The sequence below is a fragment of the Gallinula chloropus genome, assembly GCF_964237585.1.
Source record: "Gallinula chloropus genome assembly, chromosome: 3".
NCBI classification, from domain to species: domain Eukaryota; kingdom Metazoa; phylum Chordata; class Aves; order Gruiformes; family Rallidae; genus Gallinula; species Gallinula chloropus.
In genome coordinates, this window is record NC_140087.1 from 43618175 (window position 1) to 43633987 (window position 15813).

At 36.6% G+C, this 15813-nt stretch overlaps 1 protein-coding gene across 1 annotated transcript in view; it reads left to right on the forward strand.

Moving 5' to 3' along the window:
• RYR2 (ryanodine receptor 2) overlaps positions 1-15813 on the forward strand; it is a gene marked incomplete at both ends in the record, with an annotated part of 388405 nt that overhangs the window by 155952 nt on the left and 216640 nt on the right. Inside the window, 3 exons of the mRNA XM_084261061.1 lie at positions 5165-5239; positions 5969-6047; positions 7181-7293. Of these exons, the coding sequence (XP_084117187.1) occupies positions 5165-5239; positions 5969-6047; positions 7181-7293 (267 nt within the window). The remainder of the gene's footprint in view (positions 1-5164; positions 5240-5968; positions 6048-7180; positions 7294-15813) is intronic.

Sequence of the window (15813 nt, forward strand, 5' to 3'; positions counted from 1 at the left end):
GTTGGTGGGCTTTGAAATCACTTTTCCATTATTTCATATTGGAGGTTTAAACTGCTGTTAACATTTTAAGCCTGTGACAATAAATTCAGTAAGCATTGATTTCCCAGTTGGCTTGGGCAATAAAGAGTTAACTTTGGGTTTATTCAGAGGCTTGCTCCAATTTAATAAAGTGTAAGTACTCAGAGCTTTAAAGGATATTGTTTTATTTCAGTGCACATATGAATAGCCACTAAAAGTCATATATTAAACTCTTAATGTTATCTTGAAGCATTTGCCTTGGAATACATCTGTGAAGAAAAACAGGGAGCACATTGCTTTTTTTACTGTACAGCTGCTCTCATGTTAAAAAATTTCAGTACTATGAAAATAATAAAGTAGCATTTTTTAGAAACCCATTCAGAGCAATACTGAGTGGTCATAAGTTCCATCTAGACCATTTGGGCTGCTGTTTTCTGTGGCTGCATCTTGTGCAGTAAGTAGGTCATAATTTACCATTACTGTAAATTATATGGATTTCACTTTTGAAGGATTTACTACTGATGGTTTGCGCCTTATTGTTTCACTTGATTATTTTATTTAATTTTTTTTTACTCCATCAAAACCATACATTTTTTACAATCTAGTCCCTGTAATGTCATTTTCCTCATTACACCTATCACTAATTCCATTCTGCTGTTATGGATTCATCATGGAATGAGGCAGGAAAAGCCATTGCACAGCTGTTAAAAACTCACTGGGTTATCTTGTATGATTTTTCTAGAGAGTGTACTTCAGTTCCTATATTCTTGTGACACATTCAGTATTTTTAAATTGCTTTCATGGATGACTAGAATTGCTAGAATACCCATGTGCTAAATGCAATTGCTGTCAGGCTTTCCCAAGCATTAGATTTCTGAGTATTGGCAGTGTTATGAAAGCTTTGTCTATACATGCACAAAACAATGAAATATCTATCCTGTTTAATTACATGCTTTCACATGTTTGTTTTTCCCTGGTACCTTCTTGAAGTTCACAGATTTTCCCTTTTCATACATTTGGAGATTGTGTTGACCTGTGAAGAAAAGTCAGCATAGAAACATCAGCATTTGCTTGCAGTAGACTACTCATTGGTTTAAGAAATGTTTTCTCTAGTAGAAATAATGCTGTTCTGTTGAAAAGACTGGAAAGGCAATGGCTATTTGACTCAAAATCTCTTTGAATGCCACAGGGTAATCGCTAGTATCTAAAAATTCTCATCACAAATCAGGTTCCCAAAAGCAGAAATTGCTCCAAAAAAACTTGGTCAATGTCATCATAATTGATTTCTTTCAGCTTCTCATGTGTGGACACAAGCATAGTAATGTAGCCGTGGGCACAGTGGTGCAAGTGCTACTATGTGAACTGCCAATGACATACCTGTTCTAGGCTGTCTGTCCGTGTGGCCGTTGTATGTATATGAAATTGTAGAGATATAAAGGGTTTGTTGGGTTATTTTTATCATATCGTGCTGCAGGATTGGTATTCACAGCAAAATGTGTAAATTTTTGTTAAGCCTACTTACAAATACTTAATCTTGTGCTGCTTCTATCATTTGTACATTTTATGAGAGCTGTTAAATTGTAAGCTTTAAGTATTTTTTTTGCATTGTAATTTCTGTTAGGAAAACAAGGAAAAGAAGTATTTCCCAATTTTAACTTATTTTTCATCTTTATATTTATTTCAAGATAACGCAGTTTACATCAAATTAAGCAGTTTAGATTTTAGTAGTCTATTCTCATTGCCTCGTCTAACAATGCATTGAGCTTGAAAGCTGTTTATATATTTTGAATGCTAATTTCTTCAGTTCTAATTGTTGTTGTATTCTAAATTGCCTCTGCTTCAGCAATGGTTTTTGATAATGAGATAATGCCAAATTAATCTTGTATTCCAGCTGCAGAAATATTCGAGATGGGCAGTTTATATGAAGTTTTCACAAGCACTGGGAATTTACCCTATACGCTTTCAAACGCATTTCTTATGACCGTAGTGTTTACTAGGTCTGAAGGCTTTTCAAGTCTTATTCTACATCCCAAGTTCTTGGAGGAGAAAATGAGAAGAGTTCTGCATTCATATATAATCCTGAATGGTATAGTTTGTAGAACTTCAATGGATAAATTTGTTGAACAAAAATTTATTTTTCTCCAGCCTGGTTTTATTCAGGGAATGTATTGTCCAATGTAGTTTCCAATTTTCAGAGTTATTTCTGAAAACATAAAGCAAATAAGACTCATAATAAAGGGCTTCTCAGAAACTTGCTTGCATTATAATGCTATTTGTGTACTTGTGCAAAAGTCTATGGGCATGGTGGATTGAATTAGTCAGGATTCTGGTTTCCAAGAGATCTTACTTGCAATGTCTTCTGAAATATTGGTATTTTGCTATTATTAGAAACTTGTAAAACTTTGGTATCACACTTTATCTTGGAAAGTTGCATCTTTGCTATGGAACTCCAACTGTTAATTGTCAAATTTATTTTTTTTAATATGTGGAAAATATATAGTTCTCTGAAGCATTCTAGGATTTAATTATTTTGAAAATCAAAGACTCACTCAGGAGAAAATCATGGCCCAACAGCTACTTACTTATTTCTGGCATAAAGATAAATTCTGAATATTTAGTTTTGAAATGTGCCTTTAAAATAGGAAATTAACTTATGGACACGTACATATCCACGTGCATAGTACCAATTGGACATGTGCATAATACCAATTTTCTCTTCCAGTCTCTCCTGTATTTCATCTTTACACTTACCCTCCATGTGGATGGCTTGATTATAATTGCCTCTCGGAAACCCTTAAGTGGAAAATGCTTGAAATGTTGGGTTTATTTTTTTGCAACTCTTTGCTTTCTGTCAAAGAAACAAACCCAGCAAACTTGCTTGCATTTTTTAATGGGCAAAATAATTTTGGTTAAAAAGAATTACTTTAATCGTCTTGGGAGAAAAATATCTAAAAAACCACTCACAGATTTTTCACAAAAGAGATTGAATTTCTTTTGAGCCAACCTTTCTCCTGCTCAGCTACAAATGAGTGTTAAACAAAATAGATGCAAGGCAGACAAATCAACGAGGCCCAAACAGGGTGATCTACCATAGCTGTGATTTTGTTGGACACAATATTCCTCTCATCTTTTGTACAACAATCAACCAAATCTATGTGTCAGAAGACAGATTTATGGCAAGTAACAAAGAATAATTTTGATAAAAATATCAGTGGCATTCCAAACTTTTGTCCATATAATTATTGTGACTTTATTTCTTGGTTAGCTATGCCTGCCTGTTGATAAAGCCTCTGGGCAAATCTGAGATGTTGGTAAGGCAGTACAGTCACAGCAGCTTTTCCCCTCTTCCCCAGCGTGATGTGCAGCAGAGATTGAGCTTCATCTTTGGCACAGTGGGTCTTTCTTTCCTCATGCCTTTGGAAAAAGTGGTGATAGTAGTGGTAGTTCAAAGTTTACTGTCAAGACTGTGTCTGTGACAAAGACCATGACTTTTATTCTTTCTTAATAGAAGTTCATGTAATTCAGTCTTCCAGAGAGACCATTGAATGTGTCTCCCTGCATTATGACTGCTATGCAGTTTGTTGAAAGTCAAAATATACCTTGTGTCCATCGGGATGCTCTTTTTTCAATAAAGATAAAAGCCACAACTTCCTTGCAGTTTTATAAAAGTGATAATTTTTTTAAGTTCTTTTTCACTGTTTCATCCTCTTTTTTTTTTTTTTTTTTTTTAACCTGGACAAGTTACTGAAAGATAACAAATATTATGCTAATGGATAAAAGATAAGGAAGGACAACCAGTAAACAAAGAAGGGAAATAATTGTGTGTTGCCACCATAGCCATTCTGTTAAATTGATCTTCAGCACTGAAATGAAGCTGCCAGAGAGATAACATAGTATGATTGTTTCCAATTTATTCTGTAATGAATCTGATGCTCCAGTCAAACAGAAGGTCAGTCTACTGTGGTAAAAGGGTATAAATCCTGTATGTATGAAATTAAATTAGGAGTCCTATATGAAATTGTAATACTACTTATAGAGTTGTCACATTTATAGACTCAAAATATATATTTATTGATATTGCTTGAAGAGTGTGAAGTGCATTATATTATGTGCGATGGTCTGACAGAATATATACTTACAGTCTTGACAGTGTCTTGTCTGACAGTGTCTGCTCCTGACCAATGTCAGTCAGCTGCATCTCAGTCTAAGGAATTCATAAATCGTTAGCAGAAGTTGAAAGGTTGCTCATGCTTTAACATGATGTATTTATTCTTTCACAAGTGGATAAAGTGATTATAGATAAATAGAAACTGTAATGAAAAATATTGTGGAAAAAATAGTTGCAGTTTCTTGGGATAAAAGTGAATTTTATTACTTTAGTTTTCTTTCACTCAAGATTCAGGCTGCAATTCTCAAGATGAACGTTTACTTGAGCATGATTTCTGAATTGAATCCTTACCCAAATCCTGTTGAGTTAGCTTAGGTGTCTTTGAGGACTTCCCTGGCCTAGTAGATAAGGAATTCTGCCTGAATTTTAAACACTGTGGGGCAAGCAGTGTGGAGGTTGATGATCTTTAGTGCAGTTGATATGTCATTAATACTTTCTGGTAAAATGGGATGATACTCCAGAAGCTCCCTCTACGGACCTTCTATATAGAAAAATATATTGTTTGAAGGGAAAATTGATAAATATGAAAAATTTAGCAATTCATAAGGATGTTGAGTGTAGTGTGGCACATATCAAAGCCACTCTTTAGAAACCGCCTGCTTTTCAGCCTGTGGAAGGATACAAACTTCTGGAGTGTATTTTATACCAAATTGGTGACAGTATGAAGTGCACTGTTTTCCCTCATCAGTGAATTGAGTGCTTCTAATAGGGAAAGGTCAGTAGCTTCTAGATTCGCTTGTCCACATTCTACCTTGGATCTCCCCCAAAGAGTTAAAAGGTCAGTATATTAAGAGCCAATCAAAACTAAAGAGAACGCATTCATGAAACTATCTTCTTGAGTGTTTTATCAAGAAATAACCTTCTTTGTCACAGGGCAAATACAGATCATCCAGAAGTTGATGAGGATTTCTTTTTTCTTCCTCAAAAGGCCCAATTTTATCACAGCATACCAGTATATCACTTCTCTTTATCTTTCAGTCCGCACAAGGTGGCGGTCACCGAACACTACTCTATGGGCATGCGATCCTGCTGCGCCATTCCTACAGCGGCATGGTATGTAACATGGGTTGATAGCAGCAATGATTTCTTTTTTCTATGAAAGTTGTATTTGAAAGTTCCCAGGCTACTGCCATTTACCGATATCTGGAGAATTATTCACATAGAACAGGCATTTTACCGCTGGTTAATGGAAACCTTTGTGAAGAGTAGATGCTTGGAAATAAGAAACGAAGCTGGGTAAGTGTGAAAACTAAGTCTGGCTCCATAGTGATGAGTTCTCTGTCAGTCTGTTTTGAGTTGGTGATTTCTCATTTCTTTTCCCTTGGATATTGCATATTGCATAAGCTGCGACTGAATCCACAGCTGGCATCTGGCTGGCAACCTGAACATATGTTGGAATCTAAGTGGAAAAGGAAATTCCTTGCACATATTTTGGACAGAAGCCTTGCTCTTCAATTCCCTGTTGAATTATATGGGTTACAAACTCCAAACTTCATGGAGCTGAACTTCCATGCAATCAGCTCCAACCAGCTATTTCCACTCTCACGATTTCCGTCTCAGTGGAAAGATAATCTGGGTAGATTGAGATGTCATTTTAGAACATAGAGCTTTGTCGAGTCTCCTTGATCTGGTTTATTTGGCATATATATGTTCTTGATGGTAACTACTGGGGATAATTTAAGAATAGTTAATCCTGTGTTAGTAGGTTGATGGCTTTTTATCTTTAAGTGGATTATCACGCACAAGCAGAACCATAAATGCATGTTTTTTTTCTTTTGATAGTATCTATGCTGCCTCTCTACATCTCGATCTTCTATGGATAAGCTGGCATTTGATGTAGGATTGCAAGAGGACACAACAGGTAAACACTAGTTTAAAAGGCTGTATAATGACGAATGCTTTCAGTCTAAAAATCTGAATGAAGACCTATAACATACATAAAAATCATGTATAAAACCAGGAGTATTGTAAGGGCTGAAGAAACAAAATTTGATATTTCTGTGTTTTATACATTCAGTATCTTATCTTTACATTTTCTAATAGGATAGGTAATTACTTTTACATGAGATATAAAAATTTAATATTAATACTTCAAAATACATTTAAAATACTGAATATAAGTAAAGGAATATTCCCAAGTTCCTGTTTCTGTATAAGCCTTCTGCTGAAAATTTTTAAAACTCGTATTATTTTAAATAAAGATTTTATTAAAATTTTAGAACTGCTGGTAACTTGAATTTTTTTGTATTTCTGAGGCTGATGTTACAGTTCCATCAGTTTGGTGTAATTGTTTAACTAGAAATAATAAGATTTTTAAAGCCATGCTGCAGCTATGAGTAATAACAACATAAAAGCAAGAATTGAACAGTTCCAAGATCAAAGAGATTTTTTCTGAAAAGCATCCTTTTTGTTCAAGAAGTGAATCTGAAAGCAAGGTTTATCGGGAACCAAAATGCGTGGCTTTAATACTTAGAAATATTCTGGGGATTGTGAAAAACTAAGTCAGTAGAAGTGGAAGAATGCAGTTGAATTTGCATTTATGAGATCTTTTAAGTATTATTTTAAGTGATACTGTAGATGCTTACTTTATTACCCTTAGTGATGGGTTGCTTCGCTTCTTTGTTGTAATTCTTGGTGGAATATTCTTTGATGTCTTTCCTGGAAACTGGAATGAAGGTGACAGGGAAGCCCTTTAGCAAGAGGAGCCTGGACCAGGTAGCCTAGAGAACACAGAGAGCCGCATCCTTACTTAACTCTGGAATGACTGTTCCAGAGGTCTTGCTGACTTCTGCATGTGTATTATTTCCAGCTGAGTTTCTGACAAAGTGGTGCAGAAATTCTATTAGTTATTAAAAACACACGGACAATTAGTTTACCCCATTGAAAATTGGATCAGAACTTTTAGAATTGAGATAAACGTGAAAATAATGGCAATAATACCAGGCATTTTTTTTTTCTCATTTCGTTTTCTGCTATTTCTCAATAATGACATAGGTGAGGCATGCTGGTGGACCATCCATCCTGCTTCCAAGCAACGATCAGAAGGAGAAAAAGTACGTGTTGGAGATGATCTTATTTTAGTCAGTGTCTCTTCAGAAAGATACTTGGTAAGTTCTGTAAGAACTGTTTTACTAATGTCTGGCTTACTCCAAAAAGGTACTGCATAAGGTGTTTAAACTGATATGTGACACTGTCCTGGTTTTCCAGACAACGAAGGTCTCGAAAGTGTGACATTGATATGTGACTGATGCAATTGGTTTTAATTTCAGTAAACAGAACAGAAGTTTTAAAATTTACTAAGGAAGAAGAAAAACAAATATAGAAAAAAAATCTGTCCATATTGCATTATTGAAGTGTTTAAAATCTCTGTGAGTGCTCACAGTTTAATGGCACTACCAGAGATAAATTAAAACTTTATACTAAAATTTTGGAATGTTTAATTTAGGTGCATAGAATTTTGTGGGCTTTAAAAGGTTCATATTTTCTTAGGATAATAAAAACAGTGTAGCAGATACACGTACTGACATGTCATAATTAAATATAATTAAAATACTTAATAATTAAATATCATTAAATTTAAATGAAGTATTTTTTAACTGTCTGTGGTAGCTGCTTTTTATTATTGGTTTAAATAACTGTGTTCCTCATTGAAGTATCTCTTACTGTTGGATGGCTGCAGTTGCATTTTTCTCCAAATGGTGTCTCTGTGTAGGTATATGCCTGAACTCATACTTTCTGCCTTCTGATTAGTAAATCAGCTCATCCTTTTCTGTTATTTAGGGTTTGTGTCCCAACTGTTGATTCTCAAGGCTGTCATGTGTACAGAGAGACATGATGCTGACTGCAGAGACTGATTTTCCTCAACACATTGTGTAACATGGATACTGCACCTTCCATGCAAAATATCAATATACCTAAAAGTAATTTGTATTTTCAGCGTGGAAAGAAATGACACAAATCCGTGTTCTCCATATTTTAATCTCCATATTATAGTCTTAAAATAGTTAGAGCTAGAATTTAATGAATAGTTATTAAACATTTTTCCATTATTTATATAGTATGACAGTAAGAAGGAGCAAGGAAATTAACTTTGCTCTTATATGCACTCACCCCCACATTTTTATGAACAGATGTTTTCCCAGACTAAATTAAGAGCTGGTGAACTTCACAGCTTCACAATCATTAAAATATTTGTGGGTTTTTGCTACCTACTCATTAGATGTATTGGTGCTGTAAATAAAGCAATAATACTTTTATGAAAATTTATATTGATAGAGACTCTTAGCCAGTGAAAGATGTCTCTACATCTTAAATTGTTAATCTTAATTCATTAGACTATCTGCAAAACAACTCCAAAGTATGTGATTTGAAAATCATCACAGTGTTTTTATTTTGAGTACGGTGTCATGTTATAGCCCCTATTTTCCACAACACTTAAAGAGATGTAGCAACTGATACCTTTTATGATAGTTAGGGCTGTGGAGACATGATGTTGTTTTTTACGAATCCACTTGTATAGTGAGACCAAATAGACTCTACTGAATCCAGAAGGGGAACAGTTTTTCCAAGGGATCCCTTGACAGAGAGTGTTGTTCAGCAGGATGCGGAGCAGTTTATATACATTGTCTACTTGCAGTTGAAACTTTAGGGCAAGAAAAGTTTTCTGTCAAATTTTCTATGTCTGTATGCTGCTAGAATAGGGTTGGAACGTTGCCTATTTGTATTGCAATACTGAGCTATGTTTTCAGACAGCTTGCTAATTGTCTCCAAATGGAGACTAACAGGTTAACAGGGCTGGGGCAGATACATGTGTAAAAATAACAGATGAGTTAGTGTGCATTTATGGGTCATGGCTTTTAAAAACATAGTCAGAATTTAGTTTAGTTTGTTTAATATAAGGGGAAAGCAGAACTGTGTCTGCTTAATGGGTTAACCTTTCAGTGTTGGAGTGCAGCTTAATTAATCTTTGTTCACATTGACTTTGTGACTTTATGATCTTTGTGTAGTCAGATTGGTTGAACCTAATTTGGTTGGCAACCACTATTAAAACATTAACAAAATGTCAGGACTTTTCCTATGGTTCGCCTTCCTTTCTTCTCATCAAAAAAACAGATTTTGGGACAATTTTTGCCCTGAAGAGTCATCTTTTTAATTGCAGTGAACATGTGCTAAAGTGATAGGAAGACTGGTGTTAAAATAGAAAGCTAAAGGTCCGGAGATGTGGATTTTGGCTGCTCGTTGACTCACAGCAATGTCCCTGGGCAAGTCATTCAGTTGCTCTGACTTTAGCTATCTATACTATACAGTGGGGCTTTATACACTTATTTTCCTTTGTATCATTTCCGAAGAAAAACCCTTACGTAAGTGCTTGAAGTGTTGCATAACATGAGAGTTGTGCTACTGCCAGATCTTTCAGAGATGAAACCCGGCTCTGCTGAACCCTCTTAGCACAGCAAAAAGATATTCAGCTATAAATATTGCCACTGTTTAAGTTCAATCCAGCATTGCTCTGTTTCCTTTCTTGAGGCAGTGCAGACTGATGAACAGATGTACTATTTCCAACATGTTTCCCCACTTGTATACATTAATATGTACCTCTGCACCGAGGTTTGTCTGCCTCATGTTAATTATATATAACAATAGCTTTCAAAATTGCCATTTTTCAATAGTTTAGAAATTCAATTAATGTAAATTTATTTCAAATTCATGAAGCCTCCCAGTAGCTTAGTCTTTAAGACTTAATTAAAGAAAAATCCTTAGACATGAAGTTGGATGTAAAATGCTAATGAAGATAAAAGTGAAAATTAGTGTCAACGAGGTCAGTGTTATTCAGGCAAAGCAGTCAGGAAAGAGTAAAAAAACCACAACCCAACTTTGAATCTACAGTGCAGAGATTTCAGTACAGTGCAACAATATGTAGTTGCTGTCCTGATGTAATGCTAATCTGCAGCTGCATTATGCAAATCTGTGAATAAGTCTTGAGGTTACTTCTGTGATGTAAATTACCTTCTTCTCTTCCTACGCCCCAACCTTCCCCCATCCCCTCCCCTCCCCCCAAAAAAGGAAAATCAAACAACCAAAACCAAAAAACCAAACAACTGGAAAACAGTACAAAACTAACTGGAAACTTTCCTTTGAAATGTAAGATTTTCCTGGAAGATTTTTATCATGGTTAACAAATGACAGAGTTCCCTTTCAAAAATATTGTCCAAATTAGATGAAATTATTTGAAAGGTTGAACTGGTATGTCATTTGGCCTGAACAGAACAGGATCCTGAGTATTGGAATGGCACTCCCTCTGCATCTTCTTATGTCGAGTAGATTGTTTATTTTCGGCTCCTAGTTTTAATTCTCTTATTTATCATTAAATACTTGGGACAGCTTCTAAATATCTGTAACGTGTTGATGCAACAGTTCCAGGGAGCATAGTAGTGTGTGCTATTTTTTAACAGTAAAAAGAAAGTTTTTTCTTAAAAATAATTTGAGTCTACATAAGGAAGCCTGAAATTAGTGGAACAAGGTAGTGTTGAGCTGCTCTTTTACACTGATCATATTGTGATTTCCACAGTCTTTATACAATTTGAAATCTTATTGTGGAGGCTGTAGATCTTCCTGATAATTAAGGTTGTCAAACTGCTCTGCCTAATAAAATCTTGCTTCCAAGATAATAATCAAGTGATTGTAATGTAAAAAAATACTTACTGGAAATAGTGGCATCTATTTCTGTTTTTGGGGCTTCTTATCAGTCTGAGATAATTATTTTTCTTTAGTTCATCCACAAGAGGTCACAAGTCACTGAACATGAAGACAGGGAGGAAAAAATAATTTCACATAATTAAGGAAATTCATCTCTTTTTGGACTAGATGATCTTTTGAGGTCCCTTCCAACCCCTAACATTCTGTGATTTTGTGATTCTTGAAAATGATAAGCATCCATGCCTTGTAACAAAGAAAGAGTTGTGCTTGGCATCATGCCCAGGGAAGATAGTTTTCTTTCAGTAGCTTAAAGTCTCATGACTTTGTCTATTTTGCGTCACCTAGACCTCTTGCGCCTCCTGTGTGTTCATGAGCTGTTGAAACTCTCTCTACAGTGAATAATTAAGTAGACCCCAACCCTGGTGGAACCAGGTAATGGGTGGCTCAAGGCGGGGATGAAGTCAGGGGCTGTATTGACAGCTGAGAACTCAGTGTTTTATGTGCTACCAGTGATCTGCTGTCATTGAAGGTATCTGGAGGAGGAAGCTGTGAGAAAGTAGAAGGAACAAAAGACAGGTGATGTATCAGGGACAGGAGCCTGGGACTGAAGTGGGAAGGAGGGAAGCTGAGTGGGACTTGATGACTGGCTGAAAAGATTGGCAGCTGAAGGCAGGCAGTAAGCAACTAATAAATCATCTGGAACAAAAAAGCTCGTGACAATGGAGAAGTGGGTACCTGCTGGTTAAAGTTGTGCTAGAAATTTAGGACAGAAAACTTGTGCCATTTTGGCGGGGAGAATTGATAGGAGAACCGGTGAAGTGAGACTGGGAATGATGGATGATGAGAGATCTGTAGAGGAGTGGGCTGCCTGGGGAGACCCAAACTGCTGAACAAATATCCAGAGATGGCAAATGAGAAAAGAATTGCAGGGCAGGAGTTGTGGAGAGCTTCTGGAAAGAAGTCTAATGCTGACTGGCATGGGAGGGAAGAAGTTGAGCAATAGAAAAGCCAAAAGGCCATACTGAAGCTTTGTAGGTCTGAGGAGAACATTTTTAAGGAGGAGGTCCTAATTCTGGCTGATAAAGTTGGCTGTAATTGGCGTGGGAAGCTGGATTGGCTGGGTGAGAAATATAGGACTAGGATGAAAGAAAAAGAGAGTGGGAAAGACCTGGATCAGTTAGGGCTAGATAACTGCTATCAGCAAGTGTCTAGGAAACCCATAGTATTAAGACACAGTAGTCACCCGAGGTGTGCTGACAGCCTACTCCTGTTGGTGATTTTGTGTTAGTTGAGGTGGCAGGTATCTAAAAAATGGTTTTAAAGTTTCTTTCTCTACCTGTGCTTCATGTGGGTGTCAGTGTGATGCCACCTACTGTAACTGTGGGGGTTTTTCTGGCCTTTTTTTAATATAGGGAAATTACATATAAATTATACCACAAAAATAATTTTCTTAAATTTAAAAGACCTCAGACATTCAAAAATGCAGAAAATTGTGGTGCTGACATATTTTTACAAAATCTCTTCAATATACAGTCACAATCACTTTTTATGGAACGCTATCTCAATGCCAATAAAGGTTTGATGAATGTATCATGGTTGACTAGTGGAGATGCTGTAGAGTGAAGCAACTTTGAAAATGAAGTTTCAAGCTGGGAATTGCAGGTGGAAGATTGGTGGTATGATGCTTAGGTTTTTTTCCTGGATATGTAGTTTTTGTACCAGAATCTGCTGTGGAATTTGCTGAGCAGATCTTCTGTTATGCCAGGCTTACTTTCAAGGGGTCACTGACTCCTCATTCCTTATCAGGAATATTCCTTACCTTAGTTGTGGCTCTGAGATCTCCTCCTTCTGCTAGAGGTTGAGGTCCCAGAGTTGCTCAGTCTTGATACCTGCGACTGAGTTGAAGGGAAGATGAATATTGAAACAGCATATAATATGGACAACTGTGGGATTTAAACAGGTCCTTGTCACCTCAACTTGGCCATCCTAGATTAATGAAATTTTCTTAGTCTAATCTGTGTACCTCCAGTCCCCATTGGAAAATGGGCTATAATGGGCCTTTGAGAAAATGAATTAATTCCTATTTGCTGTGTTCTGTAAAATGTTGTAATTGTTGGTAGGGAGAGAAAAGCCTATGAGGAAATTAATAATTCTCTTTTGAAAGTTTGAAGAATTTGCTATGTTGAATAAAGCATGAGGCTTCAGATTGAAGATTGAGGAGGAAACAAAGCACTGAGCAGCTGTTCATGGAGTGAGCTCTTTTATCCTGTATATACAATGAGACAGCACTTGTGGGGAAAAATTGTACAGGATCATGCCATTAAAGACTGTAATACATTGCATTCACCAGAAGCCATTCTTTTTCCATAGGCTACTTTGTTCAACATTTCCTCACTTTTGATGCTTGCTTCTGCAAAATTAATACTTTGTTAATGAAATCACTGGTGTCTGATCAAAATAAATGGTAATCATTTGGAAGCATAGTTGCTGATGTGCTTTAGGCTTTTCATAGTTATAGTGCAGAAGGAAAACTGATACAAAGAGAGGGAAAGCAGACTACCGCCATCCACCTTCTGTGGTATCCTTATGCTTTCCTGATGTGCATCTGCGATTACCTGCTACCACTTCTGTCGCAGTGGGATACATGATTCTTGATGGCTCGAGTAGTAATGGTAAATTCTGTGTATCTTTGAGTTTTAGCTATTGCTCTGTCTTTGCTAATGGAACATGTATCCTGAGAGGAGGGGCTGGAATTGGTTAGTATAGAGATGGCAAGTCTCTTTCTTTATCAATGAAAAGATTCTCTTTGCTTATGGATTTGCTGGCCAGCTGTTTTAAGTCACTTCAGAGATTTTTCTTTTACTATTTTTGCTATTTGGAACAGCCTGAGATTGAAGGCAGAGACATCATGATGTAAAGTGAAGATAGAAATTGATACTGCTAGATGAGGTGTCACTCTTGACACACCTTTCACAAGAAGAAGCCTGAAGCAAATGTTTTCCTTTCTTTGTTTTTCTCATCGCACGCAAGTTTTGCAGAACAGAAACTTTGATTGAGACTGACTGTAAAGTTTAAAATACATCCTCTAGTTACTTAGAGCTATTGTAAATGCAGCTATGCTGCTGCAATCACCACTAAAGGATTCTTACAGAAATTACCATCTGATTCCTAGGCTCTCCAGTGAATTTGAATACACTGTGTTCTTCTTGAAGACCTAGGAACGGAAATGTGATTGTATTCTGTTTCTGCAGAGCAGTACAGGGTTTATAATGTGACAGTAAGTTCAGCTGGAAAAGCTCTAGTATTCTGGAAGATTTGAGTCTGGCAGTTATTCTTGAGAAGCTGCCTGTAGACTCCAGTGTGTTCATATAGTGTTTGATGGTACTATATTCAAAAAATACCATAATTTAATTCTGAAAAGTGATTAAATGCGGGTTTAGGAGATGATTAGTCTATTAATGGGGAAGACAAATCTAGCTTTTTGGTTTAGTCTGGACTCTAGCACAGAAAAGAAATTACTTGGGTGAGACAGAAGGCTGAAGGGTTTGTCTGGAACACTGAAGACCTGTGCTGGGATTAGAATAGGTGGCAGCATTCCCAAAACCTGCATATTTCTGCTTTGCAAACGTTGTTACTACATACCTGAAAGATGTGTGCTACGCCTGTGGTCCTTGTCAATGAAGGCAACCCACTACTTATATATTGCCAGATATTCTGTTAGGCCAGCTGGAGAAGATCTGTGTAGTACATATGGAAGCTGTTCAACATCAGTGTGAGTGTCATGTCCACATCCTGGACATTGCTTTATGAAATTTGTTTCATTTTGACAGCTTTACTGTTCTGAAAATAAATAAAAAAAAAATCAGGCAGACAGGCTCCAGATAAATTATAGACATGTAACAGGTTGCTTTCAACCAAGATTGAGATTGTAAAGTAACTGTAAAGTTAAGCAATGCCAGGATGAAGACTAGCATCTCTAATCTGTTGGGATTTTTTTCTATACTTTTAATGTAATTAAGTCCTTGAATATTCATTGACAGAATACTTTGTCTACATGATCAAAGCTTCATTTTATTGTTTGCTATAGATGGTTCCAGGGGATGAACATTGTACTTTACGGAATTGTAAATGCCAGGACCCCTGCCTTCAACTGTAAACTGCAGGATGCAGGAAGAAATCTAGGGAAGTGAAGGATAGAAGATAATTGTGGAGATACACTCTCTGTTTCTCTGCTGTGGTGGTCATGTTGTATTAGGTCATTTAAACCATCTTTTAAAGGTATAATTCTCTGGTGACTCAGCTCGAGACATCTGGGTTATAATCAGAGCTGCAACTGGAGTCAATGGATAAAAATAACATGCCTTGAAGAGTGATATCAGCAATGTATTTTTGTTCAGTATCCTATCTATAAAATGGAACACTAATTCAGTTGATACCATTGTATGTGAAAATAAAATCATTAACAAAGCACACAGTTACAAGAAGCACGTTGTTGATGGGAGATCTAAATGTCAGAGGAGTTACCTTCTTCCTCTTTTCCCTACCCTGAGTGATATGTTTTCATCAGAGTGATATTCCTGCTTCAGTGTACAAGTGCAATTGCTCATTCTTCCTAACTGGAATCTATGTAGGGACGTCAGAGGAAACCTAACAAAATGAAGGTCCACAGAGCAAGAATGGGACTGGAGGTGTGTTGGGGATTGTAATCTCTCAGTCTTGTCTGCCACTAAGTTTATAAACTGCAGTAAGTGGAAATTAAGAGGATAAATGGTGGGTTGTTCATGGACTCTCCTCCATTACACGTACTGAAAGACACTGGTGCAGTGCAAACATGGCTTTTGTGAGATCTCTTGTGCTGTATGTCATTGGCTGTTATTGGGAGCCTTCTAAACGAGCTGATGTGCTGTTTCTTGTACCACTGTACAGCTAGA